General features: G+C 41.0%; 1 protein-coding gene across 4 annotated transcripts in view; it reads right to left on the bottom strand.

Annotated features, from left to right (window-relative positions):
• The window catches only part of triob (trio Rho guanine nucleotide exchange factor b), a 113,453-nt gene that overhangs the window by 76,664 nt on the left and 9,899 nt on the right, over positions 1–26,890 (bottom strand). For 3 of the 4 annotated variants that reach the window (XR_011686654.1, XM_071468892.1, XM_071468890.1), the window contains exon 4: positions 17,645–17,698. Coding sequence is in view for 3 of the 4 variants with exons in the window: in XM_071468892.1 (XP_071324993.1) it covers positions 17,645–17,698 (54 nt within the window). In the remaining variant the exon portion in view is untranslated. Of the gene's footprint in view, positions 1–3,284; positions 3,783–17,644; positions 17,699–26,890 lie in introns of those variants that run through there. The other variant, XM_071468893.1, reaches the window with a different exon arrangement.

Below are 26,890 nucleotides of genomic sequence, written 5' to 3'. Positions count from 1 at the left end.
AGTCTTGGTGACTGAGCAAGAGAGGATGAAAAAAAACGCTTCCATTTTTATTGGAGAGTGATGACCTTAGTATCTTCTAGCTAGCAAATCAGAGTATTTCAGAGGGCCCAAAGCCTTGTTGTTGTAATTGATCATACTTGCCTAATAGTTAACCTTCTGCATGGGCACTTGTCAGTCCCACCTGTGCTTAAGGCCTATGCTCTGGTCAACCTGTTTCAGCATCTGGCACTGATCTACCGTGGCTAGCAGGCAGGTGTTGTTGTCCAGTAAACATAAGTTGTAATGCGTCCTCCAAGTAACTGTTTCCTCTATTTATATCTTATAGTAACTAAAACAGTTTTGTGTCCATGCAGCAAAGCTGAGCAGAATGACCCATATACCCAACTAATACAGGGCAGCTTAAGCATGAGGAGTGTTGGCAAAGTATCTTACAGTTAAAAAAAGACAGCAGTGTGCATACATGTAGTGGCCCTTCGCTTCCCAGAAACATCCCATAAACACTGACTGAAAGAAACTTAAGAAGACTTAGCTTAATATCACAAATATGACCTCAAAGTTAAATTAAAACCTCAATCTCACTGGCAAAGCCTTAAAGAAAAATGAACAATTTATGCTTCACAACAGTATTATTTACTGCAAGGCTTTTGGTTTGCTCTTTATCGTGAGGTGTTCCTGTTATTTTGTTCTCTTGGGAGCAGCTATACTGCAGCTGCACAGGATCAGGAATTTTAAAAGTAGGACTTTTTTGTAACGGTATACATGTGTTCTCCATACTGCTTTATTATCAGGAAACAATATGAGCATGTGGTGAGGGTGAGGCGTAGTCTATTATTCAATTATCCGATCATTTACTCTCCTATTGCCATAGAAATATTAAAGTTATTAACTGCAGTGGCAAGTTTATTGTCCCAACAAGGACTAATGAACAAAATAATAATGAGTGACGAATTAGTGAATAGCAACGTGGACTTGAAGCAGACCTTGAAAGGTGGTCTCAGAGACCAGTTCTGTTCATTTCAAATGCACTATGTTGGCAACACTGCAGGGTGTAAACGCCCCCGCGTTAAAAAAAAAAAAAACATAAATGAAAATAGTAACACTTGTATCATTTTCCTTAGAGCAGGTGATAATCCATCTCCATTACTCACAAATACATAACAAATGCTCAAATACTTCACAAGTAAGTCATAACTTTCTTTTAGGCAAAACTGAAGCAACAGAACTTTTTTCTAGCACACACAATGATGCAAATATAAATAAATATAATGAATTACCCAATTCAAAATAAAATATCCACATATGCCATAAGCTGCTGTACAAAAGATGTCACAAAACATGTCCTTCATGAATTTCATCAACAGCAATATTGTGACCATGATGGTTTGGTCAGTTTCATTACAACAGTGGTTTCCCTTTCTCTCTCTCTCTCACTCTCTCTCTCTCTCTCTCTCTCCTTCAGCTCTACAGTTAGCAAAGGCTAGATTTGTCTAATTTGCATTATAAAGTGTTTTTAATGAGTTTCACATGTCTGATTTGAAACAAAATACAGTACAAGATGAAGAAGATAGCACTGCATTTTCATTTATAACATCTGCATTGGTTATTTAAGGTCCTATTAGTGAAGAGCACGTAAGTCACATTATTTAAAAAAAAAAAAAAAAATCTAAAAATGATATCAGCACCGACCTCAACATTATGAGGAATAACAAGGTTCTTGATGTTAATATTAAAGTACAAAAATCTTTTGAGCAAAATACCTAATACTTTGAGCAAAGTATTAGGTATAAAGTATAAAGTATGTTTTATGACTGCAGACATCTCAGCTGTAAACTTGAGGTGACCCTTTCTTAGTACTTTTACACTCAGGCATCAAAACAAACAGGCTTCTGGATAAACATGACAGAATACATTAATGATAAACAATACTCTACCTGAGAGTCTGATCAGGGTTTTTCCAGCCTGGGCGTACTGCCAGCTGTGGTTATCCAGCACTGCCATTGTAAACCAAAGCCGTCCCAATCAATCTTAGCCTAAACTACACCCTACACAGGTCTACAGCGGTCATCACCCTGCCTATAGCTCTCTAACCATATCACTGTAGTATGGCGGGACGGCAACTGAACAACAGCCGTGCCATATACAGTACTGGCCAACGCCCTGCCACCCACCGAGCTGCAGAGAGCCAAAGGCACAGCCAGCTCCTTTTTGCCTTCACCAACTGGCTTTTCTTTGCCATGTCCCCCCATGTCACTAACCCCTCCCCAAAACAAGATTTAGTAACAAGTGCTGCTTTGCATTAAACAGTTTCTCCCCTCCTTGTTTGCCCGGCAGGCTACTAACAGGGGCAAAAAAACAGTTAAGCCATCCAAACAGTTGTCGCGGGTGGATTTGCGGGTGAAATAGGCTTTAATAATGATTGGTTGTAATCTTCTCTAACACTTAGACTCTGTTGGTCACTGTGAGCTTTTGCACTGGAGCACCTAAGGATGCTTAATGGAAACTGACCTCCTTATCATCTTTATAAGAGCACAGTGAGTATTTATCCACCCAGACGTGCACTAAAAAAAAGTAAATCAAAAATAAAGTAAGCTCATTACATGAATTATTAGTCATCTGGCACAGAATTTTTAGAGAGAAAAAGGGGGTCTAGATGCAAAACTAATATCATATTACTGAACACGTCACACACTAGTAATCTGTTCATTTCTTTATAATTATGTGTGAAGCTGTTATATTTAACCCTTTAAGCCTTCATGATGTCCGTAAACCTCAAAGACATTCAAACGACATCGTCATCCGTGCATAAATTCATTGAGACCAAATTATCTTAGTGCTTCCCCCTTTTATGAGCATGGCTAAATTTGATTCAAATACTCATGCATATCCACTTTCATAAAACAGTTGCTTGATAGGGAGCCAAACTCCTTTCAGCTGAGGCAACGAAACAAAGAGCTCATTCACTGTTTACTCCAAGAGAGAAATTAAGCTTCTTTGTTGTCTCTCAACGGGAAAAGTCAAACGGGGATTACCACTATTTTTCCAAACTGGGAGGAAAGTTCCTGATAAGCTCTAAAAATTAGTTTTACTCAAAAGCAAGGCCAAACAAAGTCATGATCCAGCAGCTAAAAGTCCTGTGATTAAGGTGCGCACATGATAGACAGGCGGCTATACTCTACATCATGTGAGGGCGTTTTTGAAACAAATTCAATTAAACATTAACAATTAAATTTCTGTTCTCATTTTTATACACTATTCCCCCCAAAGCACCTTCTTGGCCCACCTACCAACTTTGTTAGCAGTCTGACACGGTTCCACAGTCAGACGACCTTTCCTGTCCCTGAGAAAGCCCATGTAGTGGAAACGGAACAACATGGTCAGACCAGCCATGTTCAGCCTCACAGATAACCGTCCAGAGTGTAACTGAGGTGACGCAAAGGAGCCTCCAGGAGCGATGACCCCCTTCGTCATTAAAAAAAAAAAAAAAAAAAAAAAAAGAGATTTCTGAGACTGAGGAGTCAAAGGTGTTCTCTGTAGGTCTTGGGGAGTGAATATTCAAACACACAGCTGCTGAGCGCTAACCGTTACGTTGATGGTGGTCATGTCTCGCCTCAGTGTGTGTGAGTTGACAGCTCTCTCTCTCTGTGAGCTGAAAGTGAGGTCTGTCCTGCTGTATGTGTATGCAAGCAGGCCAGGTCACATATCTGACTGATCCTGCTGGAATAAATAACTGAGAGGGATTGTCACCTCTCAGAGAGAGACAGAGGGTGGTGAGGGGGGTCAGCCGTAATGAGGATACACATACGGACGAGACACTGTGTAGTCGGTCAGGTCTTTGCAGTTGTAAAATTCCTTGCTGCTTGTTTATTATAACGTCTGTGTTTTAATAACTTCTAGACATACAGCTGTATGCAAAGGTTTGGGCCCCAAGCAAATTACAAGGCTTGTTGATGTTTGAAGTGAAAAGAAGTAAATTCAGCCCCTGCAGCAGAGAGATATGAGCCTTTCTTAAAAGGTTATGTTGTTGTATATGAACTTAAAAAAATAGAAAACAATTAAAACAACCTAATAAGTCAGTACTTGGTAAACTTTTGTAATGTTTGCATACAACCACAGACATCCCCACCATTCTCTAGAACTATCACAAAAATGGCAAAGAGAGTTGGGAAGTTGTGAATATCAATAATCAATAATTCGATCAACATAAAATTAGTCAGCAACTATTATGGCCCTCTCCCAATGTTAGCTGGGATTGGCTCCAGTCCTGTACAATCCTAAAAGAATAACGGGTGGGGCAAATGAATGAATGAAATAATCTGTTATTTTCTATCTATACTTTGTAGTAGTAGTATTTAATATAAGAAATTCACAGTATTATCCTGTTCACTAAAACACTGTGGCTTACTGTGGCCTTCACCTCCCTACACTGTCTCAGTGTTGCATATAGCACTGTGGCTGTAGCAGAGAGGGAGAATGGGCACAGTGAGTGTGAGAGGGATCAACACTATGAAAAAGAATAAAAGCCCCTTTCTGCTTCGAGCATCCATGTGCATCTGTCTGCTTGTAAGCCCAGAACAGTATACAGTACAATCTCACTGGGCAGCCAGCTGAGTCGCATCAACACATCAATGAAGTAGAGAGGAGGATGCTTTGTACGGCTCAGGGAACACCATTCATCAGCTTCCTCTAACCAAACCCTGCTCCGATTGTCCCGCCGCACAACAAAACCAAGCCAATAAACCACAGCGGACCAAATAACACTTGACAGGCAGGGTGCAGAAGGGGGAGAGAGAGAGAGAGAGAGAGAGAGAGAGAGAGAGAGAGAGAGAGAGAGAGAGAGAGGTGGTGGTGGTGGTGGGGGGGGGTTCCTGTGGTCCAGGAAAGAGGAGGGAGACAGAGAGACAATGTGCTAGAGACAGCACCATGTCGGCTATCCCTCATTCAGTTCAAACAGTTGTGGCCCAAAGCAGACGGGACTTGCACTGACGATGTCAGATAGTGGGGGGAGAGAGGAAGAGAGAAGGGGAGAGGAGAGGGAAGATTTGTTTTCACCCAACCTGCCTTCGTGAGCACTTTCAATTTTGCACATGAAAAATGCCAGAATAATTTACCAATATATCACGCAAAGTTTTTATGCTTGTTTGAGGTCAAAATGTGGGCATATCAAAAAAGAGAAGACGCAATACAATTTGATGGAAAATGAATTTTTCAAACACAGTTCTGCTTATAATTTCTACAAACCATTCATGCCGTGAAGAGAGTCTGGAGGAGTCGAGGCGGGGGGCAACCATTCATCAAAAACAAACACACGCCTCATGTGAAAAGCAGAAAGTGTTCTCAATTAAATATGAAATCTTGTCACGTCAACTATTCTTATTCACATAAAGGTAGTTGATGGAAAAATGCACTGATTCATACTTTATTTTGCCCAAATTCTATTAAAATCTCATTATTACATTATTATTAGCATCACTAGAGAGAGAGAGAGAGAGAGAGAGAGAGAGAGAGAGAGCGAGAGAGAGCGAGAGCAGAATAACAAATCATCAGATAGAAATCTAATGCACTGAATGTGCTGCACAAAAGGAGACACTGTATCCAATGAGCGTGTGAGAACAAACAAAAAGGAACGTCACCCCATTTCACAGCAAAACTGTCTGGTCAGCCAAAGCACGACCTCAGCTGACAGCAGCATTAACAGAGCGACAGCTGAGCTCTGATAATAGGATTATTTACTCCCACACACCTCAGGGACACAACTCAAAATTAACACGTGATTAACTTCAGACGCAGCCATTAAGACAAGTTGTGACCAAGCTTTAGACGTGTTTAAATGAATAAATGATGCAGCAGTGACTTAGCTTCTTTTCTGTCCTGTGTCTGTTGCTGTAGGAATGAAAAAGCAGGGTAAAAAACAAAAGGGGAAACAAAGTTTGCGAGCAGATCATTCAGAGCTGCAAAAATGCTGCTGAGCAACCTCTCCATCCTTTTGTAATTTATTTTATTTTTTTTTTTAAACAGTATCTGTGATGAACGCTTCCACCAGGTGGTGAATGACAAACAGGGGATTCAAACTGTGGTTTCTGTCTCAGCAAATCCAGGAAACAGACCAAACCATCAGAAACGAATCCAACTGTTTTGGTGTGACAGTGTGTGAGTGTGTGTGTTTGAGTGTGTGCACCTGCAGGGCAGCCAGCTTGCTGAAAGCGGAATAGTTCCTGTTTACAAGATCAGCAGTCAGAGCCAATTCCCAGAGGAAGACACACAAAAACAGACAAAAAAAAAAAAAACCCCACACAATTCACAGACGTTTGGTGGTTCACTACACTATTGTATTATCATGTGTGTGTGTTTGTGTCCAGAGGGAGTTTGTGGGGATTGTTTATGAGCTACTGGGGTACATATCCATCGCTTTCCCCTCTCCTGTCACCCTCTGCTCCTCATCTGCTCTGTCATCCTCCTCCCTCTATCCATCTCACCCTCTCCTCGTCTGCCCCATTCTTTACTTTCTGGTCTTGCACCTCAAATCCCTCTACCACTCCTAAAGACCCTTCTCCAGTCAGATCCTGCCCTCCCTGTCCTCATCTCTCCTCTCTGCTTGCCTCCCTGTCTCTCCAATCCTCTGTGAATAGATTTTCACTAGACTTGTCCTCAACAAAGACCAATGTCCTGTTGAGGACACACACACACACACACACACACAGCAGACAGGGAACTACAGGCTATGGCTCCATACCAGGAGGCAGCTAGTGGATCCCATGGCTATCCACTGTTATTACAGCTCTGAAAACAACTGGCTTATGTAAACGTGGAGCTATGGCACTATCTGATGGAATATCTGACTTACATGCATGGATACCCACATGCATGTGAGCGCAAACATCCTGATAGAGTGGCCAGTCGCCAGTAAGAGGAGCAAAAAGGCCGATGACAGTGAAACCTTCCTTGCTCTGGAGGAATCCCCGATGTTTTTGTATTGTCTTATGTCGCCTTTACAGTTTGATGTCTTTTATGTTTTATGTAAATCGGCTTGAATTGCATTGTTGTTGAAATATGCTATACAAATAAACTTACCTCGCCTAATTTAAAGCCCTCATTTGCATGTGCACTAAATTATACTTTGCAGGGCCAAAATAACCCATGAAGAAGTAAATAAGCTGCACTCACTGGTGGGAGTATGTTTGCAACTTGCCATTTGATTTACAACAGTGTTTCTACAGAAGGAAATATTTCACACCAATTTAGACTGTTGAGCAGTTCCAAATCGAATCTCATCTAGTTGTTTTCATATTTTGTTCAGGCTCCCGAGTGTCTCAGTTTCTAACCATCCTAGTTGGGAGGGGGGGGGGGGGGGGGGGATGAGAAGTAAGGACAGACAGAGAGAAAAAGGGAGAAACAAACATCACTTCAGACTGGTTTGAGTCCACTCCCAATTTAGGATGCTCTCTTGAAGCCATTTAATTGTAGGTCTTTTTATGACTATGGGGCCTCGGTTCCAAGCAAACAACACAGAACCACATCTGAATCCGGACTCCACCCTGACTGCATATAGATAGGATACCATACGTAGTCGTGTTATACCCTCTGCTTTAACTGCATGACATGGGAAACACTGTGAAGAACTGTGAAACCTATGTGTTGTAAATAACATTAAAAAAACAAAACACAAACAGCAGGGAATGACATTATTATTCTGAGGATAGAAATGGAAAGAGAGAGGGAGGGTGGATACGTGCTCACTCCCTGCACTCTTTGTCTCTCGCAGTAGGGGTCAGTACATACTCTCATCAGTGAAACAGTTATTCATGGGTATATAAAACCATAATCTATAGAAAAACATGAATGTAGCATCTATGACATCATGAGACGGGTTCTGGAGGATCGTTTTGCGATGTGGTAGACTGAGACCTCCTTTAGTCCAGCAAAAACATTCACAAATATGCTACTCTTAAAGCCCATATATCTTTTGAATGTTTTCAAAATCACCACCATGACATACAATTTCTGGCATTTCCACATGAGCTTAGCCATTCAGCTACAGTGGTCTGGACATTATGCAAGAAAAACACATCCGTTATTTGCATTTTAAACTTTTCATCAGTTAAATCTTTGTATCTGGTTCAGCAAACCAAGTTAAGAACACCGACAACTCTAATCTGACTCAGTATCAACAGCCTCATCAAACACTTGAGGGGGAAAATTAAGGAGAAAAAGTATTTGAGATGTGTAGCTGACCATTATTAACTGTGTATCTGCTTTTCAACAACATCAACATCATCTTCTCCCAAATAGTAAAAGATGTCAGACAAGTAATTGGAATCTAATGAAGGAGGCATCCCAACACTCCTGACCCTCATATTCCCATCATCCAGCTGCAGAGGAATCCATATTGACGGGCTGCTTAAATATTAAATGCTTATGGGTCACTACACTTTTTTTCACGGCCAAGAGGCTCATCTCTCACTGTTCGCACAAGGGAAGGTTTCAGGATGTCAGTGGGAAGTCGAGAGAAAAATGGACTGATTTCTCATTTCATCATCTCTTCAGGCCCCAGGATGCAGTTCTAGTGTTTGGGGGCCTATAGAGTAACAACAAGTTTGTATGATTTATAGCATAAAAGAGTGACAGTGACATGGGTTTGTAATTGTTTGTAATTAATTTCACTGTAAAAACACCTTATGTATGGATCATGACTATGTTTTATGTAAGTGTGACCTGCTTACCCTGAGGGATAAAGCTACTCATGCCTTGACAGACTAACAAGGGAATTCAATAGTTTCCACTATAAGATGACACAGGGCCAGGCAGATATACAAGCACATGTAACTATCTATAATGCTGCAAAGTCTCTCTTTGAAAATGTTTTTTATTCTTGTTTCCTTCATATCTTCAAAAATGTTTGGTTTCAAATAGACTTTTTTTCCCCCCTCTTACATATTTAGCTTTTACCCTGGTTGAAATGAGCCTCATTTGACCACAATCCAAACACCTGGAGAGTGAGCCAAAGTGAACGTCACGCTATGAGCAAAGCCATGTCAGCTCCAACAATCAAATTAACACCTAATAGACCAACCGAGGACAAAATGAGCGAGCCAATTACTCATTCAGTCTCAGGGTGAAGGAGTGAAGGTTATGTAGTGCTACTGAAAGAGGCTTGGGAGAGAGTGGTGGGAGGCTTGACTCTTTACAGAGAGTGCTTCATTTCAAACTTCCTCATTACAGAGAACAAACACTTAAATATTTTAGTTAATTCTCTCCAGAGCCCGAGTAAACACAAACAAGCCACAACAAGTGATGCATTTCAAACTCTCCAACTTCTTTTTTTTTAATCTTTCAATTACAAACAAGATAAAGAAAATCATTATAACTTCAATCAATTCAAAAGCTAATAACAGCACAAGATTGATAAAAAAAAATGAAATTACTCATTGCTCATATGTGACATGCATCAGAGATCAGAGGAGAGCACGGGGGAAATTTGGGACTCCTCAATTAGTGACTGACTGTATTCTGCGTTTGAAGATTGCAATTCTTCAATTTATAAATGAAATGCAGCTTAATCTGCTTAGAATCAAAAGATCCTTTTGAGCATCTTGTACAATTGTATACATCACCCTGTGTGATCAGACTCAGTGTGCCTTGAAATTTTATTACTTGAACACAAAAAAAGTGAAACTGAAAGCTACTTTAGACTATATGAGACTATAAAAGATTTTCATCAGTGCTTGGAAGTATTATACTTCATGCATGGACCTCCAAGACACAGAACCAGAAAGTACAAGATGTAAAAACTGTGATGATGAAAATTTTTTGCAAGAAAAGAAAATGAAATTTGTGGCTGTGTGTTCAGCACTTAATGTACACAGAATGAAAGGTGATAGCACATCCTTCCTTGTGCAAATGATTAGCTGATGATGACTTCTTATGCTGCAGCCTTACTTGTTCTGGTTCTAGCTTATGGTGGCTAATGTTAGCTCATACTGGAGAGATGGTGTGATTTAACTGTGGCTCCTATGGCTCTTCTCTGACTGAGCTACTGTTAAACTGTTAGAACTGTTTTAGCATTTACCCTCATGGTGTTGGTGGCCACGGTTCAACAAAAGCTACACAGGCGGTGTTTTTAAACAGTGATAGCCAATGGATTCACTGTTGCACAGTTCCAGACTCCAGCAAGGTCATCAAAGGTTCAGATATTCACTCTGTGATCTGTGGCTCTGGGAGGTATTCCAGCCCAAGACGACAGTAACATTATGTCAATCACTGAACTGAAATATACTCGTCTTTTATCTTGAGAACTGCTGGAAATGTGGTGCTACCAAAACCAGTGACAGGTCATCTGTTCAGCCCGTCCTCCATGTAAACACAAACCTTTACAGATGGAGAAGTGACACCACATGACTCACACACACACACTCATTAGTTTAGCTGGCAGACCCAAAATAGAGAGTTGTGATGCTGTTAAAAAGTAGCTCTAAGTATAGAGCAGAGTTTAGAGGAAACCAGATGCTGCTATCAGACCATACAGGCTTCACTACTATGACAATGCAGGCACACACAAATGATACACATTAATGCAAACTTCTGTGAAAACACACACACACAAAATTATTTTTGATATTTATCTCTAATATAATAACATGAGCCAATAACACAGTATTGCCCTTTGAGCTGGCATTTCAAAGTCATTTCAAAAAAACTGAGCTCAGCCACTTTGTTCTCCAACTAATGTTAAATAATTCAGTCTGTCCCTGTAAGATCACATCATACTTACAAGGTCCAGCAGACAGGATCTGGATGGACATGTCTTCAGCTTGTCTCTGCTCCCTCTGCACTCAAACCAGTCAACTGACCAGTGAAGCAAGCAGCCTGACAGCACAGAAGGATTTCCATTCATACGTGATCTTCCAAAGGATGAAAGATGGTATGACCTCCCCGTCTCAGAAAAATGCTTTCAGGTCTTAAGAAGCACAGCTTTTACCGCTGAAGTTCTTCTCCATCATCAAGGCTGCTTCAAAGTAAACACTTCAGTAGGTGTCACCTTTTGTAAATGGCATTCATTCTCACACTTCCACCATCTCCACTGCAAAATAATATCTCAGGGTAATAATCTATAAAAATCAATAACAGATCTGCATTAGTTACACCCTATTTACATAAGTATCTAATTTCTGCCTGTGATGTCAGTACAACAGTCAAACCGGCACATTACTAGTATGAATCAAACATTTATCTCTAGTGCTCCAATATGAAAATGATCTAAATCATTTCCGCAGATAGGATGATCCTGTCACACAATCCGACATCATGCCCTATTCCTCTTTTGAATGAATGAATGAAAAGCATCCTAGTATTATTTCTTCAGCATAAATCAGCATTCCTCCTGCAGCAGTACAACCATCAAAAACTGCGAATACATCCGTCGAAGAGGATGGAGAGGGCATTATGGTGATATTCCCCTGTCCCTGGAGCAGCCAAGTATCCTTTATATCCCTCGAATCAAGGAGCGCACAGCACACACACATACACAACATCCCACCCCCCCCCCACACACCCTCCAACCCCCACCCCCCCAGTCCAACCCTTCGTGCTTTGCCCCTCCCCCATTGGCCAGCTCTTGCAAGCGACTGGCTGATGTTCGGGGGAGAGGTTGATGGTGATTGGACGGGTGATGGAGCGGAACCTCGCTTTCCTATGCATCAATGCTCTCCAGGAGAAGACCGGGTTGAGGAGAGCGAGAGAGAGAGAGAGAGAGAGAGAGAGAGAGAGAGAGGACAAAGATGATGATGATGATGTGGGAAATAGGAATGATATGAGGGTTGGAGGGGGAGGGTTGAAAAGAGGTGAGGTGTGGAGGGAGAGTGAGGTAGCAGGGAGAAGGAAAAGAGGGGAAAAGAGGGCAGGGAGGTTGAAACTGAGCTGCATTACACTGCTCACCTTTATTTTATCCAAATGCTGTCCATGTACAACATTCACTACTCTTACTACCACCAACAGTAAGTCTTGCAGAGTGGAGCGATTTTGCTGAAAGCTGCATTGAATCTGATTTTGACAGTGCAGCAGAACACACTGTCTTGACTCGGGGGAAAGTGCAGTTTACAACAGATGGAGCCTATTAGCATACAGCAGGGTGGTGTATTTATGTATTTAATTAATGTGCGTGTGTTTGTATATGGAGGGCAGGGCTCTGCTATGCATTGCGATGAGTAAAATCATCATTGAGGAACCTAATCAGTGAGTTGGAGCTGGTGCTAGGTTGGTGGTGAAGGTGTCTGTCTGTGCATGTGTGAATAATGTGTGTGTCCTCGTAGGGCCTTACTCTAGAGCTCGAGTCTCATGGATTTCTGTTTCTCCCTCTCTTACACACACACACACACACACACAAGCACGCATTGTGTAAGACTCTGGGTGAGTAGCATCACACTGCATGTGCTGATCACGAAGGAGTAGTGTGTCATAAACACAGAATAGTTACGCCATTAGTAGTATTAAAACGTCTACAAAAACAGAGCAACCCGTTCAAGCCTATCAAAGGACCGGCACTGCAACTTTTAATTGGCTAAATGTCGCCTTTAAATTTCCATGTATTATTTTTATTCTATTTTATTCTATTTATTTATTTATTTTTTACAAAAATTGTTAGTTATTTTAAGGTTTTGGATGATCAATATGGAAAAAATAAAGAATAAATTGTATTTCATCCATTCCCATCCCAGTGGATGCTTTCCATGCTTTTCCATTTGTCATCATTTCATGAGTAATTAAAGACATAGCAGAAATATTAATTGTATTACATGCATAGTGGAATTTTAGATTTTGAGCCGAAAATAATCAAACTTTGTAGGAAACTCATCTCACATCAATTTAAATCAGTTAAATTTTAAACAGATGATTCTGCATGACAGTTTTTGATTCTGCGATAGCATCTGCAATAAAATGTAGTAGTGATATAGAGATTTAAAGCTGTGTGCAAAGAAACACTCATTCCACAATGTGCATGACTTTAAAAAGTTGATTAATAAATGAAGTGGTGTGGAGATTTTTTTTTCTTTTGGAGTCGTTTGTCTTATTATTTGCAGTCACAGGAAATATTGCTTAGCCAAACAGATATCATTATGTTGATATCCTGTGACAGGAGGATGCAAGCTGTGCTCTTCCTAAAACCAACACAGCCAGTGTGCTACAGCATGATCCAATTAAGGCGTTCTACACAAACAAACACACACACACACACACACACAAATACAGACAAACAACGCAAAAAGGCACACACAAAGGTCAGGATGCACACAATCATGTGTACATATGAATAAACTGCATGCACAGTGACACGCAAAGGTGCACACAAACATGACACAAACACATTCAGCACAGTCCAGCTGTCTCTGTGTAGACACCGCAGGGAGCCTAACTGGCTTTCCTCTCTTTCATCCTATCTCCTCTGTGTGTGTGTTTGTGTGTGTGTTTGTGCGTGACAGAGAGTGAGACAAAAACTCTCCCAGCAGTGTAATCCGAAAGGAAATATTTCCAAAACTTTGAATAATTTGAACTTTTTAACAATCTGAAACAAATAACTTTGCAGACTGATGGAAAAAAAAATTGCAATCCATTAAAGAAACATCAAAACAAGACAATATTGAGAGCCTGTCATGTAGTGACACATTCCAGCGGACACTGTCCCTGCTCCATAGTAGTGAATACATTATGAAGTCTGAAAGTTTACCTGCCATGCGAAACCTCAACCACGCCATAATTTGTCCCATTATGAGACCTGATGCCAACTTCAGGCCATATAACTCTCCTTTTTTCTCACAGTGCCTCAGTACAGGCTTCACTGAGAGCTCTCGGTTCTACGCTGTGATCACACACTCTTTTGTAGACACTAGGCAGATTGTCAGTGCTTGTACATAATGTATGCCTCCATGAAAGCCACGTTCAAATTACGTTCAACCAACCTCATAGTTGAGCTGTGATGCACACCTCTTGTGCCGTGGTAAGGTAAGGACATGAATCTGTAGCCAACATTGGACTCATTTCAGCATATTTCTCCATCCTCTGCCTGTTTCTCTGTGGTGTTATGAGCTTTTGTTGCATCCTATTGGCTTATTTTGTACATAAGGGTTGATGTTAATCACAAGTGAAGCAATAAAAGAGCTGGTGTGACTGCCTACCAACCTCTGAGAGATACAACCAGAGAAAGACCAAGAGAGTGAAATGGAGAAAGAGAATAAAGTTCAAGAACAAGAGAAAAAAAGAGGGAATTAGAGAGTGAGTAAACAAAACAAAATTCACTCAAACGCACAAACAACCACATCCACAAACACACCGTAGAGTTAAGTCCTCCCCATCCTGGCCTCTGCAGGGGAGAATAAAAAAAAAACAAAAATCCAATGAACTCCAGAGAAAACCACTTCCTCTGTGTGTGTGTGTGTGTGTGTGTGTGTGTGTGTGTGTGTGTGTGTGACTGAGTGAGCATGCTTGCCTGCCCGTCTACCCGCAGTGCACATGGTTAGCATTCAAAGCCCAATTCAATAGGAACCACACAGTGAGCTCAGTATGGGCAGAGATGAGAGACTGAGTTCACAGCTGAATTTAACTGATCAGAAACATATGGAGGAAAGGAAAGGAAAGGAAAGGAAAGGAAAGGAAAGGAAAGGAAAGGAAAGGAAAGGAAAGGAAAGGAAAGGAAAGAGACAATGAGAGTCAATCTAATATATTAACTGTGCCTTATTTTTACCCATTTCTCTCATCCTGCCCTTCTTTCTCTCTATCCATGCTCAAATCTTCATCTGTTTTTTCAGCCAGCAAGACACGGACTGCAAATCGTTCTCATCTAATTCACCGTCCTATGCATGCTAAATGCTGTTAGTGCAGCAAGAAATCAGAATCATCCTGGCTAAACAGGCGGTTGGCTACTGCTGCAGATTATCTCGGACTGAAAGCCAGAGAATATCTGGGGAACAGTCCAAATATTTACTCTAAGTACATTTGGTCTGTAAATCCATATGCAGGCCAACAGTGTTTTGGGGACACTTGTGATTTGGTGGTTAAATGTCTTCTACAAAATACGTCCAGATTGTAGGCCACGTGCACTGTGTAAAATGTGTTGGAGCTGGTCTGACTCCATGTCCACAGCTAATCCAGTTTTAGTCGTGGTAACGTGAACTAGTGCAACTTCAAATAATGCATATATACCATGATTAATACACTTTGTGAAGTGATGAAAAAGTCTCCAAACCTAAGAGTCGATTGAACCAAACAAACTGACTGAGTGAAAAAGTAAGAAAGTAAGTGAAAAGTGCTCATGTTTAGATGCAGGACCCGTCTAGGCCCCTGTGCGGCTCTATGTGATATGAGCAGAACAGATGAGCGTTGACAGATCAGACAGCAGACGCAGGCCGATGATGGTAGAAAGGTTAAAGTTGACACGGGATGAGTCTTGGGACGGAGACACATCACTCAGCACTGAAATAAGGCTAACAGCAAAGTTTAGACATTAAGTCTTGCTGCTGTTGCGTCAGAAATGACTTGATGTAATGTCTTAAATCTGGGTAAGTTATGGAGTGTTGCCTATTGCAGCTTTGTTTTGACCAAAGATTTGATTTGATTCTAGTGTAGTCACTAGTCTAAAACATTGCTCAGCCTATATTAGGCTGCAAATAACCAGAGAAACAATTTGATTCCAGTTCTATATCAGGATACCACGTCATACATTATTGCTAACTTATCAACCCACATAGACAAGACTGCCTCTCTACATCCTGTACATGTAGCTTTGAGATCCCAGCAACACACAGGAGTTATGAGCAAAACTAGTCTAAAGCTGTGAAAAGACCAATCACCGATCATCAAAACATGTCAGCCAAACAAGCCAAGCTTAGGTTAAAAAAAACTGGAAAAATACAGTTGAGGTTATGTCAAATCCTTTGAAAGGAAACAACAAAGAATCTCAATCTAGTACATCTCATGGAGGCAGAAAAAAAAAAGAGAAATGTCTTCAAAAGACATACGATACATGACGGTTGGGAGGAGGCAAACACAAAAAAATAAATACTTTCCCACTTAGGGATTAAAATAGTCAGAAAATGTGTGTGTATATTTGAATGTTTGGTCAGCCCACACACACACAGCCACACATGTCCACACATGTCCTTCGTTCACACATTAATGAGGACAAATAATAAATGTTCTGTAGTGGCCAGCAGCACAGTCCATGTTTAGACTGTGCCAGATCAGCTGATAGGTAACTGAAAGATGCTTTATTCTTCATTTTCTTCAAGAGGACTTTGCACACCTGCAATTTCATATTACAGAACAACGCTTCAGAAGTTTTACTAAATCTACACCTCATTGAACAGCAAGTTAATTTTTTCAGTGTAATTGGAAATGAACAATGAACAATCAGCCATAAATGGCCAGTGCAACCTGGTTCCTCTGATTTGCAGTGAGCAGCTCATGAATTTCTGCCTGATTCCCACGGAAACACAGAGAGACACCACTGCGGTTCTACTTTTTTGTGAGTCAGCCTCAGGGATGAAGTTCAAAAGGTTTTTGGGCAAAATGCCTGTGCACAGGATTTGGCTGGCACATCCCAATCACTTCCCATTAACACCCACTCAGATTCTGGCAAATAGGATGTAATAGTCCTGGCTGTAAATTGGAAATAGTCTTGTAAAATGTTCATCCCTGGATGACCCAATTGGAAAACATCAGGTCAGAACTGTGTCAAATACATGGGGCTCACAGAGATAAATGGAACGCAGCCCACTGATGTTTGTTGAGAGGTCACAGAAATGCATCTCATCCATCCCTGACATTGTCCTCTTTCTCTGTAGTACTGTTAAACTCACATGACATGAAGAAATCTTAAAGGAATTTTCTTATGCATTCACCCTTGGCATGAAAAACACAAATGCACTGTATGCTACTGTACACCAGTTTATCTGGCACAGATTATGCCAAGCCTTTCAATTTAAACGCGACTTCTTTTTATGGAAATGCTCCATACACTTACAATGTATTTTAGTCCAAGAGAGATTAAACTGAATAATCTATGGCCAGGGAAGCAGGCCCACATTCATTTGGGATAATCTATGTGCATACCCTAATATGGGCCACTTAACTGCCCCATTTATACCCAAAAACAACTCACCCTGGAGAGAGCATATTTTTAGTATGTACTGTATGTCCTGGGGGTATCAGGGATGCGAACCCACAAGGTCATGGTTGCTAGCTGTTGCCACAGAGGGTCTTGAGTCTAATGGGACTGAACGCAGTAGAGCTTTGGTGGAACATAACATTTTACTTAAAGTATGCATGGTACATGGTGTTCCTGATGTTTCAGCTCAGTCTCCTCACACACACATGCACACTCAAATACATACAGTCTATTATTTACACACAAACACAGTATCTTATCCATGGGAGTGTTTTGTGTGTCTGCCTAGCTGTTCTGCTACAGCGCTTCTCGTCTTGCCAAATACAAAGACATAGCTGATGGAGCTCTGAAGCTTCCCTAAACATGAAAATCCTTGGTTCCCACTTTCAAGTGCAATTCTGTTTGATGCTGGTCAAATAAGGTTAAATTCAACTTTTCAGATAGGGATATTCAATATGGGCAGTAAACAGATCATGTTCAGTCACATTCTCCTACCTGAGGTTTGACCTGGGCCATCCAGTTTGGATTCACATTTCGGAAGAGAACAATCTAAAAAGAGACAGAGAGATGCAGAAAATTAGAGAAAGGACATTTAAGAAAGGAAATAAATCGTGAAAAATCTGTCCTGTGACCCACTACAGCAGTACCTCAACCTTCACCAAGTTTTAGTGTCAGACATTAGAGCCTTGTGATTACAGAGTACAAATGAGAGAGTGAGTGAGGCATTGTGGAGCAGCTCTTTGATTAGAGTCTCTGCACGGTCCCTCCCTGAGATTAAACACCATTAGACATGCTACATACAGAGGCATGTGCAAACACACACACACACACACACACACACACACAGCGCATGTACATTCGCGTGGCATGTCCAAATGCGCATATAGTACATGCTATAGCTGAACAGCTGGTGAAGACATATTGTATACTCAACATCTGAGTCAAAATGTCTGCATAGATCTCCACTATAGATTCCTCTGTGCTCGCACTCTCTTCTTTACCCTATGCTCCCACACCCACTCAGTCAGACACAAACACGCACACAGACACACACACTCATGTATGACTCTCAGCACACCAGCTGATAAAGCGAATGAATCATTTAAAGATACCAAGTACAGTAGATATCTTTATCTCTAATGCCTGGGGAATCATCTTCAGGGAGATGAAATGTTAAGAGTATTGAGGCAGACTTGTGAAAAAGCAGAGCAGTGTGTCTGGTGCTTGGTATTCTAAGCTTGCAACATTGGAGTGGAGTCAACATTGGGTTCTGCGCGAGAAACAGTGCTGTAGTCAGTGACATCAGTTTCTGCATCGCCAATTGATTCAGTATTGACTAATTAATAACGACTGATTCATTATGGACATTCTGCTAATACACACATCCACCGCTCAAATCGCACTGTCAGAAGAATTCATATTAAATTTAAAATGACTGCATTTCTTTTTTTTTCTCAGAATAAAAAAAAAAAAAAAAAAAAATGATTTGAGAAGTGCTTCATGCCGAGTCCATCGCACTTAATTCTTTATTTGGACTGACGTGTGTCTTGCATCTGACAGCAGACTGACAAACTTTCTTTCTGGGTCACTCATCAGTAGGACACTATAGTGGCACGAGATAACAGAGAGGAGAGGCAGGGAATGAGGGACAGGGGCAGCTTAGCTCTTCTTCGCTCTGACTTCTCCTGGCTGCCTTTCTGAAAAGAACACCCTGGCATATGCTCCTGCCCTGCGAGGATTACAGTAAGCACCTGTTCACACACTGTATGTTCCATTTTATACAGTGTTGTGTGGATAAAGGGTTTGGTCCAGTGAAGGGTGCTCATCCTCGAACAAACTTTCAGAGGCCTTACATCTGTTTGGCAGCTATGTCTTGTTTTCGAAGTGTGTTTAAATCTCAGGAGAAGTGTGTGAATACACGTGTGTGAATTCAGTGTTAAATCAGCTTCACAGAGTGGAGGAATGCACGGTGACTAGATGCTGCGCAGGGGAATCATGCTCGGCATATGCTGGCAGGCAGGAATTAGGTAGCAACATGGTCATTTGGACAGGAGGGAGTCAGGGAAGGAGAGAAGGCAGAGGTAATCTTCTACCAAACAGGGCGAAAGAAAGAAAGCACCAGTCAAAGACAAGTGACAGAGCTTTCACTTGTAGCTGTGATCGAGATCAAGCTGTAAGAAAGCCTCATCTAGACTCCATCTTTCTTGAGATTGTAAAAGACTCCGATTTCTCTCAGATTTTATGCAAACTATCAATAAAAACCTGAAATTTGTTCCTGCAGCTTCAATACATGGTTGTCATGAAGAATCTGATGATCCTAATTGAGCCTAACACCACAATGTGCCTTTAGGGAGCATGATTTAGAGCAGCGCTCAGACCTGGGACAGAAGAAAAATAAGTAAAGGCCTGATTCTTCCACATGAAGCGGAACTGTGCACTTGGTTTCACACTTTTATCTTCCAGTAGTTAAAGATTTTATTAGATTTTCTTTGACGTGCAAGCATTCAGTTTTATTGGCACGAAGCTTTAGCCTGACCTCAACATGTGAACGCTTCACCAACAAAGTAAACAACAGCTAGCTACAACAGCACAACAAAATTAGCAGCTTTTCTTCTAAAACCGTACAAATGCAACAGTCGGTACTTCTGCAAGTCAGTACAGTTGGATGGGGTGTTTGATCCTCAACCTAGTTTATCTGAAGCCAGAGAGGCCAAGCGGCAGTTTAGCCTTCCTAAGCCAAAGGAGCACTGGGCTGGCACTGTTCACGCGACAGGGATCAGAGCCTGCTGCTGTCTTCAAAGCAAGGGGGAACGTTAGTGTGTGTGTGTTTGTGTGTGTGTGTGTGTGTGAGAGAGAGAGAAAGAGAGACTACACAGTTCCTGTTGGACAGACCGCGTGCAGCTGTTGACAGAAGACAAGCACTCTCAGGCAGCACACAAGCTCACACATGTATGCAAACACACACTACAGGCTGTGCTTTGATTTTACCCAAGCCTAGTTCATGTTCTGCTTTATTCAAAATGTTTGTTTTCATTCTGACTGAAGTAAGACCTTGGCTTGTCTGCTAAAAAAAAAAAGAGTAAAACATGCCATTAGTGCTGGATGTGCACTGAAGCGCACGGGTCTAGTATCTGTAGCTGTGAGTATGCAGTTGGACATGTGCAAGTGTGCGACTGTGTGGGAGAGAATATGAATAATTGAAAGTTACTGCTACACTATCAACTTTATACAACATTTAATCGCACATGAAAAAAATTCAAAATTATGAAACTTCTGCACAACTGAGAAAGAAGTGTGGTGATCCTTTCAATGCACTCTGCACACGAAGAGGAACTGACTCACTCACAAACCGATTTTATGGATAAAAAAAAAAAAATGACACAGATCCTGACACCTGACTTACTGACACCGCACCGCTCTCTCAAGAGGAAGTTCTTAAAAACTGTGTCTCAGAACTCAAGGGGGGGCATGGCCTCATGAGACCGTGGCTGCTTTTTCAAAGTGCAACTCGAAAAAAAAAAAAAGAGACACAAGGCACCGTGGGAGGCTTGCTACTTCAAATCCCAGATCCAGATGCTTCCTTGGTTTAAGCTGTAGGGAATAGGAGGAGATAGGGAAGGAACTGTGAAAGATGGGGAGGATTGAAGCATCTGCTGCCAGGGGGCAAAGGGAGAGGAGAGAAGAATTAGGAGGAATCCCGGCTAATTAATATATGTTTATGTGATGGTTTCAAGCAGTGTTAAAAATCCTGTGTTCGTAAAATAAAAGTGAAAATGGTAAGTGTGGTCATTGGCCAGTGCTGCTCCCTGCTTCATTTACTGGAACAGTGTAATATATTTTGGTTCCAAAAGCTGACATAACACAGTGAAAATGCTTTGCCTGTTTGGGTAATTGGCGAATTTGGCACTGTGCTTTTTAAAATCTGTGCCAAAGTGTTGTGGTGGCTTGTGGTGTCCAAACTTGTAACACACTTTATGTTGTTTCTTTTTCTTGTAATGTGACACACATCTCTTTGATAGTCTCTTTGAAATTTTAAAAGCCTTTGTTCTGATGTATCATTTACCAAAAGGTTCAAGAGAAGGACGGCATGCACTGTGGTGGCAATCACCGGCAGGAGAGCACTACATTACACTTATTACAAAACAAGATCATTATTTGAATGTATGACAACCCTGAGCGCAGAAAAGGAATGAGGTAATGATGGAGGGCTGTGTGGGAGAGGAGTGGGGGAGGCGATGCAAGGAATGAGAAAGGATAGAAAGAGTGGGAGTCTGCAGTTGACTGATAGAGGTTTCTCTCTTATCAGATGAGGGATTTGCAGGAGACACACAGACCAGCCCACAGCCTATTTTTATGACCCGCAATCCTCCTATGCCTCCATCCCTTGCTCATTCACCCCACATCACTCCATCCCCCTCTTCCTTGCTTCCATGGCCCCGGGCAACGTGGGTGGGACGTAGTGATTTATACCTCTGTGCATGTGTGCGCGTCCTGTGTATATGTGCATGTGTGAGGTAATGAAGCTGTCCCACAGGCTACACTTCGCATCCTACACACACATTACCGACTTATTGGAATTCCTGATTATCGACAAGGCTACCGACCAATATCTCTCCCATATGTGGAGGCGCATTCAACTGATTACAACCATGATGGCTGGAAAGAAAATGTCCCCCCCTATATAACCTAAAACTAACCAATGTAGTTTTAGGTTGTATATTCAAGGGCTGTGCATAATTTTATATTTATCACATTACATTTATGAATGAGAAGGAACTCTCTGAGCAAATGAACAGTGTAGAGGAACGTAGGATAGATCTATAAAGGTAGGATCATTGTTCTACATATTTTTCACTGAGGTCCACAGTGAGGCTTCTGACTGGTCCCCAATGCATCATGCGAGGTTAAGCTCAGGGACTGTGCGTCTTCAAACTGTCCAGAAAATTAATGGCATAAATATTTGACCAGCTTCCTTCGAGTTCAAGCAAAACTGGGAAAGATCTGCACATTTCCTACTGTGTTAAAGACAAGAAAGGCCTGGTCCTTGTCTGCGTGTCTTCAAAGTGACCTCTGGCATAGATGTACATGACATTTTACAACATTCAATAATTTGGCGAGATGGTGGGGGGTTACATGTCCGTAAAGTGTATTACGACTCTCTGGAAAGGTCGAGAGTCTCTGATGAGATCGATCAGCATGGTCTGGCTGTAAAACTGGTAATTGTCTCGCTGCGCTACCTTCTTGATTGTCCTCTCCATAAAACTCTCCAATAAACACTATGTGAGGAACAAGCTATAACAAGCATCCCAACATCTGGTCCTTATTGGGAGCATACAGTAGACTTTTTATATAAGCTCTGGGAGGGGAGGGAAAACTGCCTCACTCACATACAGTACACTGGCCTGGAATTTGCTCATTTTTGTTATGCTGCTAACGGCTTATTAGTCATGTGACCATTTGGACTTACTGATCACATACACATGAACGCCCTGATCTGTTTATTGGCACAGTGAACTGGTATTTATATCGAGATACAGAATGTTATTGATTACATTGATTGAGTTATGTTATCGATTACAGACTCATTGACATTGTATGATATAGCTGGTTCAGGTGAAACTCAATTTAGCCAATTTGTAGCAATCACAACATTAAGCTGTTGATTAAGAAGTAAATATAGTTGAACCCACAAATGAAAGGAAAACATTTCCTGGTGCAATGACTTAGATCACAGCTATAAAGTTTTACAGTATGTAAGAGCTCCTTTTGCCTATTTTTGTTCCCCCTGTATTTTGCAACACGTACTCTTATTTTGAAGGCTTGCTACATCCTGGCTCTCAGTAATGGCCAGTAAATATCATGGTGACATCGAGGGATCTTTTGTTGGATTTGCAGAGTTTTGGAACCATTTGTATGAAAGTAACTTTGCACACATACAAATAACGCCATTTGTGTCATTTTGTTACTTTCAGTGGTTCCCAACCTGTGGGCCAATACGCAAATGTATTGCAAGTGGGCCAATTATTCATTTACAAAACAGTACAGTTCTGGTGAAATATGCGCTTATGTAGTTATGTTGTCATGAGCATAACATGACAACATAACTACATACTTATGATTTCTGTCTTTCAGAATAGACCTCCCCTCCTTCTTTGAGCTGAATAAGTGAGATCGCTGGGCTCCTGCGATTTAGCAGGGCAGGCAATGCCAATCTAAGCTTATAGTCTCCAACTCTGACCAACTGCCAATTAGGCTGCCCCTGGATGCAACCATAAGGTTTCAGCCTCATGGAGAGCAGAGTAGCCTACATTTTGCAGGGTGTGCTCCACCCAAGCCTCAGCTCTATAATTTGATGAGTGAAGGCTTGTTTGTCCCTCTAAGTATGTCATGTCCTCTCTTTTGGGATCTCACTCTCTCTTCCCTCTATCCTATATTTTCATTTACTTCCCTGATTCCACATCTCTGCGTCTTTACTCTGTTCGTCTCCTCTCTAAGGACACATTTGTCTTAGCCTTTCCATTGACTCCTCTTTTTATGCATTTATTCAGTGCTCTAAGATGCATACTGCATGGCCTGTTGATGTCCTCTTCCTCGTCTACATGATTACATAAGATTTCTGCTTGAGTATGCAAGACACAAGACAACATTAGGTCATTATGCTTTCATCGACTGTGACTGCGCTAGAAGAAAATGAAGAATCACTGCTCAGTGATTTGGCTCTCATTACAGGCTGCACTGGCACAGGTCACTGGGTTCACTTTGGGCACAGAGGGAAATAGCTCACTGCACTGTCAATACTGACACTGCCACTGGTGATGCTGATGTCTTGTTTCTCTGCCCTCAGTGCAAGAGGCACTGAATGACAAGCTATTAAATACAGAACGCATAAAGAGTTTTTTTTAGCCATGAGAGAGTTTTTCTTTTTCAAATTAAAAAAAAAAATGAATGGGGGTTTCCAACCTGATTATGAAGTAGAAGTCCTTCATAATTATTCTCTACAGAACTACAAAGACAAAAGAGAGGTTATCACTTATGCTCCTGCCCATCAATTATTCCTCAGGTATTAAAAAAAATATCTATTATTTAACACTGCAGACTGCCAAGACACTCATACATGTATAGTTGAAAGCCCGACTGCATTAGTAATGATTAGGAGTAGAAGCCAGTTTCACACAATAAAGACTTCATCTTTGCAACAACACTAAGCCTCATATACCATGGGTGTTACGACTGATGACTGCTGTCTTATGACCAATGTAGTTATGAGTGGGGATATGGCTCTTGCGTAGGCTGTTTCGACAGATGTTTAATCTTATTCCAGCACAGTGCATTCGGATGCTTTTATGTCTGTTGAGATTATTGTTCAGGTCCAGTAATTTCATTACATGTCACTCAAGAGATTTTTTATGAATTAATACCTTAAGTAAAAATATATGATCACGCACGTTATTTTTGGTTTCCCCAAGATGGCTCTCTCCTTGGAGATCAAATATATTTGATGGTGGTTGATCCAAAGATGTAATGCTGTGCTTCAGTGTCACCAATGACCAGATGATTTTAGTTCATGTGGAGCTAATGGCTCTGGCATGAAGATATAATAAGACAGAGACAGTAGCTCTGTTTTGCAAAACTTCACTGCACATGCTGAAAAATAAAATACTGCATAGAGCCCAACATTTCGTTGACATTTCTGTGATAGCGTCTAATACACTAGAGGGTTTGGGAAATTTATAGGACTGTTAATTAAAGAAGAATATCTTAATCTGGTGTTGGTGGCCCTGCAAATAGATCATTTTAATGTATCGAGTAATTCATATTGCCGGTGATGTGGCATGTCAGACCCAGATCAGCATACCACAATAATTCAGTGTCATGCAAAATTGGTATAAATCAAGCCAGACAAAAGATAATGCCACAGTCCCAGATTACTGTAGACCAGAGTACTGAATGTATTTGCTGTACATTATAATTCAACCGTATGCATATGGTATGGTAATAGAGAAAAATATGTTGTAGACGATTACACAATAATCTATAAAACTCACTTTTTCCTCTCACACTTGTCATTTATATCTGCAGCTCAGAGGGCAAATTCATGTGTATATATTATACAGGGACAGTGCTATCCTCGCTGTTTTACTCTATAGACATACTCTATCCAAAAACCATACAGTAGTACTCAAAAGTTTGGGCATCTTGGGCAGATGACAGATGTTGTTCATTTTTGAAGTGAAAAGAAGAACCAACTGATGCTTTTTCTATGTCTACTAAATGTGAAGTTTTATCTGAGAATTTAGTTGGGCGTCCAGATCTCAGAACAGATCTCAGATCAGATGTCTTGACTTCTTTTGTTCCCCTTAACTGTGAATTCTTAATGACATTTCGGGCAGTGGAAATTTTCGGATCCTCAGAGTTTGCTTAGAGGAGCCTATTGTTGAGGGATATCTCAATGTTTGAAGAGTCAGAGAATTTATCAGCTCTGAAAATGTCATCAGCTGACAATTCCTAACAGCAATTCTTGACCTGCCATACAAGTCCTAAGTATAAATTCAGGCCTAATGAGTTAAAGGTATTCTGTGTTTTACAAGTAGAAGGATGCAAAAACTTTTGCACATGCCACAATTATTTTGTAATTTATTCTGTTTTTTAGGTTCATGAATAAAAAGGCTCATTTCTATTTTCAGTTTGCTGCAGGGGTTGCATTTTCTCCTGTTCACTTCCAAAATCAACAAAATATGTCATTTACCCAGGGGTGCCCAAACTTTTGCATAAAACGTATCACTGTAAATATTCCAGAGAGGTACTTGAATTTACTCGGTTCATGGTTGCTACGAGTGCTGCACCAGCAGCTGGAAGAGATTTGACAACAATATACCACAACTTCCAGACTCATCCTACTACATTTCCTGACCGTTCCACAACAAGGCAAACCTCTAGTTATGAGCGACTTGCTTTGATTACAAATTACCCAATATTTTGAGTTCACAGGGGACATGCTGCTAAGCTTTGCGTGGGCTCTCGGCAATCAGCAGTATGTTATTGGGCTGTGGTGCCTCACTTCGAAGAATGCTTGATTATAGTCCAAATATCTGTAATCTAAATGGGAAACAAAGAGTTACTATCATCAACTGTATTCAAAACAGAAATGGAGACATATTTTGGTCTAACAGTCAACTGATTGCGCTATTTATAGGAGTAGTAAACAACTAAATATAGTTATGAAGAATGTTATTGTCTTCCTATGATTTAAAAGGTATGTATTGCAAAAGCTGGAGGGATATATGCCAGGATAGCTGAGCATGAAAGGGTGAAAAATGTTTAAAAAACAAAACAAAACAAAAAAAAACTTTTTTCAAAATGTAGTAGTTGAATATTTCTCATCTTTGACCAGTTGCAAAAATTTCAAGATTGGATTTTAAATCACGGCATGAGCAACCTGGGAGAGTGACTCAGCGGCTAAGCTGTGATCCACAGCAACAGTGTGGGACTCAGAGAGCTCCATCTGCTCACTGAAAATAATCAAGCCAAGAGGAATATCAAGTATTTTCAAGGGCTGATGATAATATTATCCATTCAGGTGAAGAAATTCAAAACAAGAATAGATACAAAAACTGGGACTTAGGCGCTGTGATGGAAATCTCAGTTTAATCACCCAGTCGGCCACGTTTGTAGCATCAAACGATTATCCAGCTGGTAAGCAAGTTAGTCTCTCGCTAAGTCAACCTCTTTGTGAGTGATCGA

Source organism: Trachinotus anak, unplaced genomic scaffold (genome assembly GCF_046630095.1).
Source record: "Trachinotus anak isolate AG129_WGS33_773 ecotype Australia unplaced genomic scaffold, CSIRO_AGI_Tana_v1 ptg000032l, whole genome shotgun sequence".
Classification (NCBI taxonomy): Eukaryota; Metazoa; Chordata; class Actinopteri; order Carangiformes; family Carangidae; genus Trachinotus; species Trachinotus anak.
This window is presented reverse-complemented; position numbering and strand designations above follow the sequence as displayed.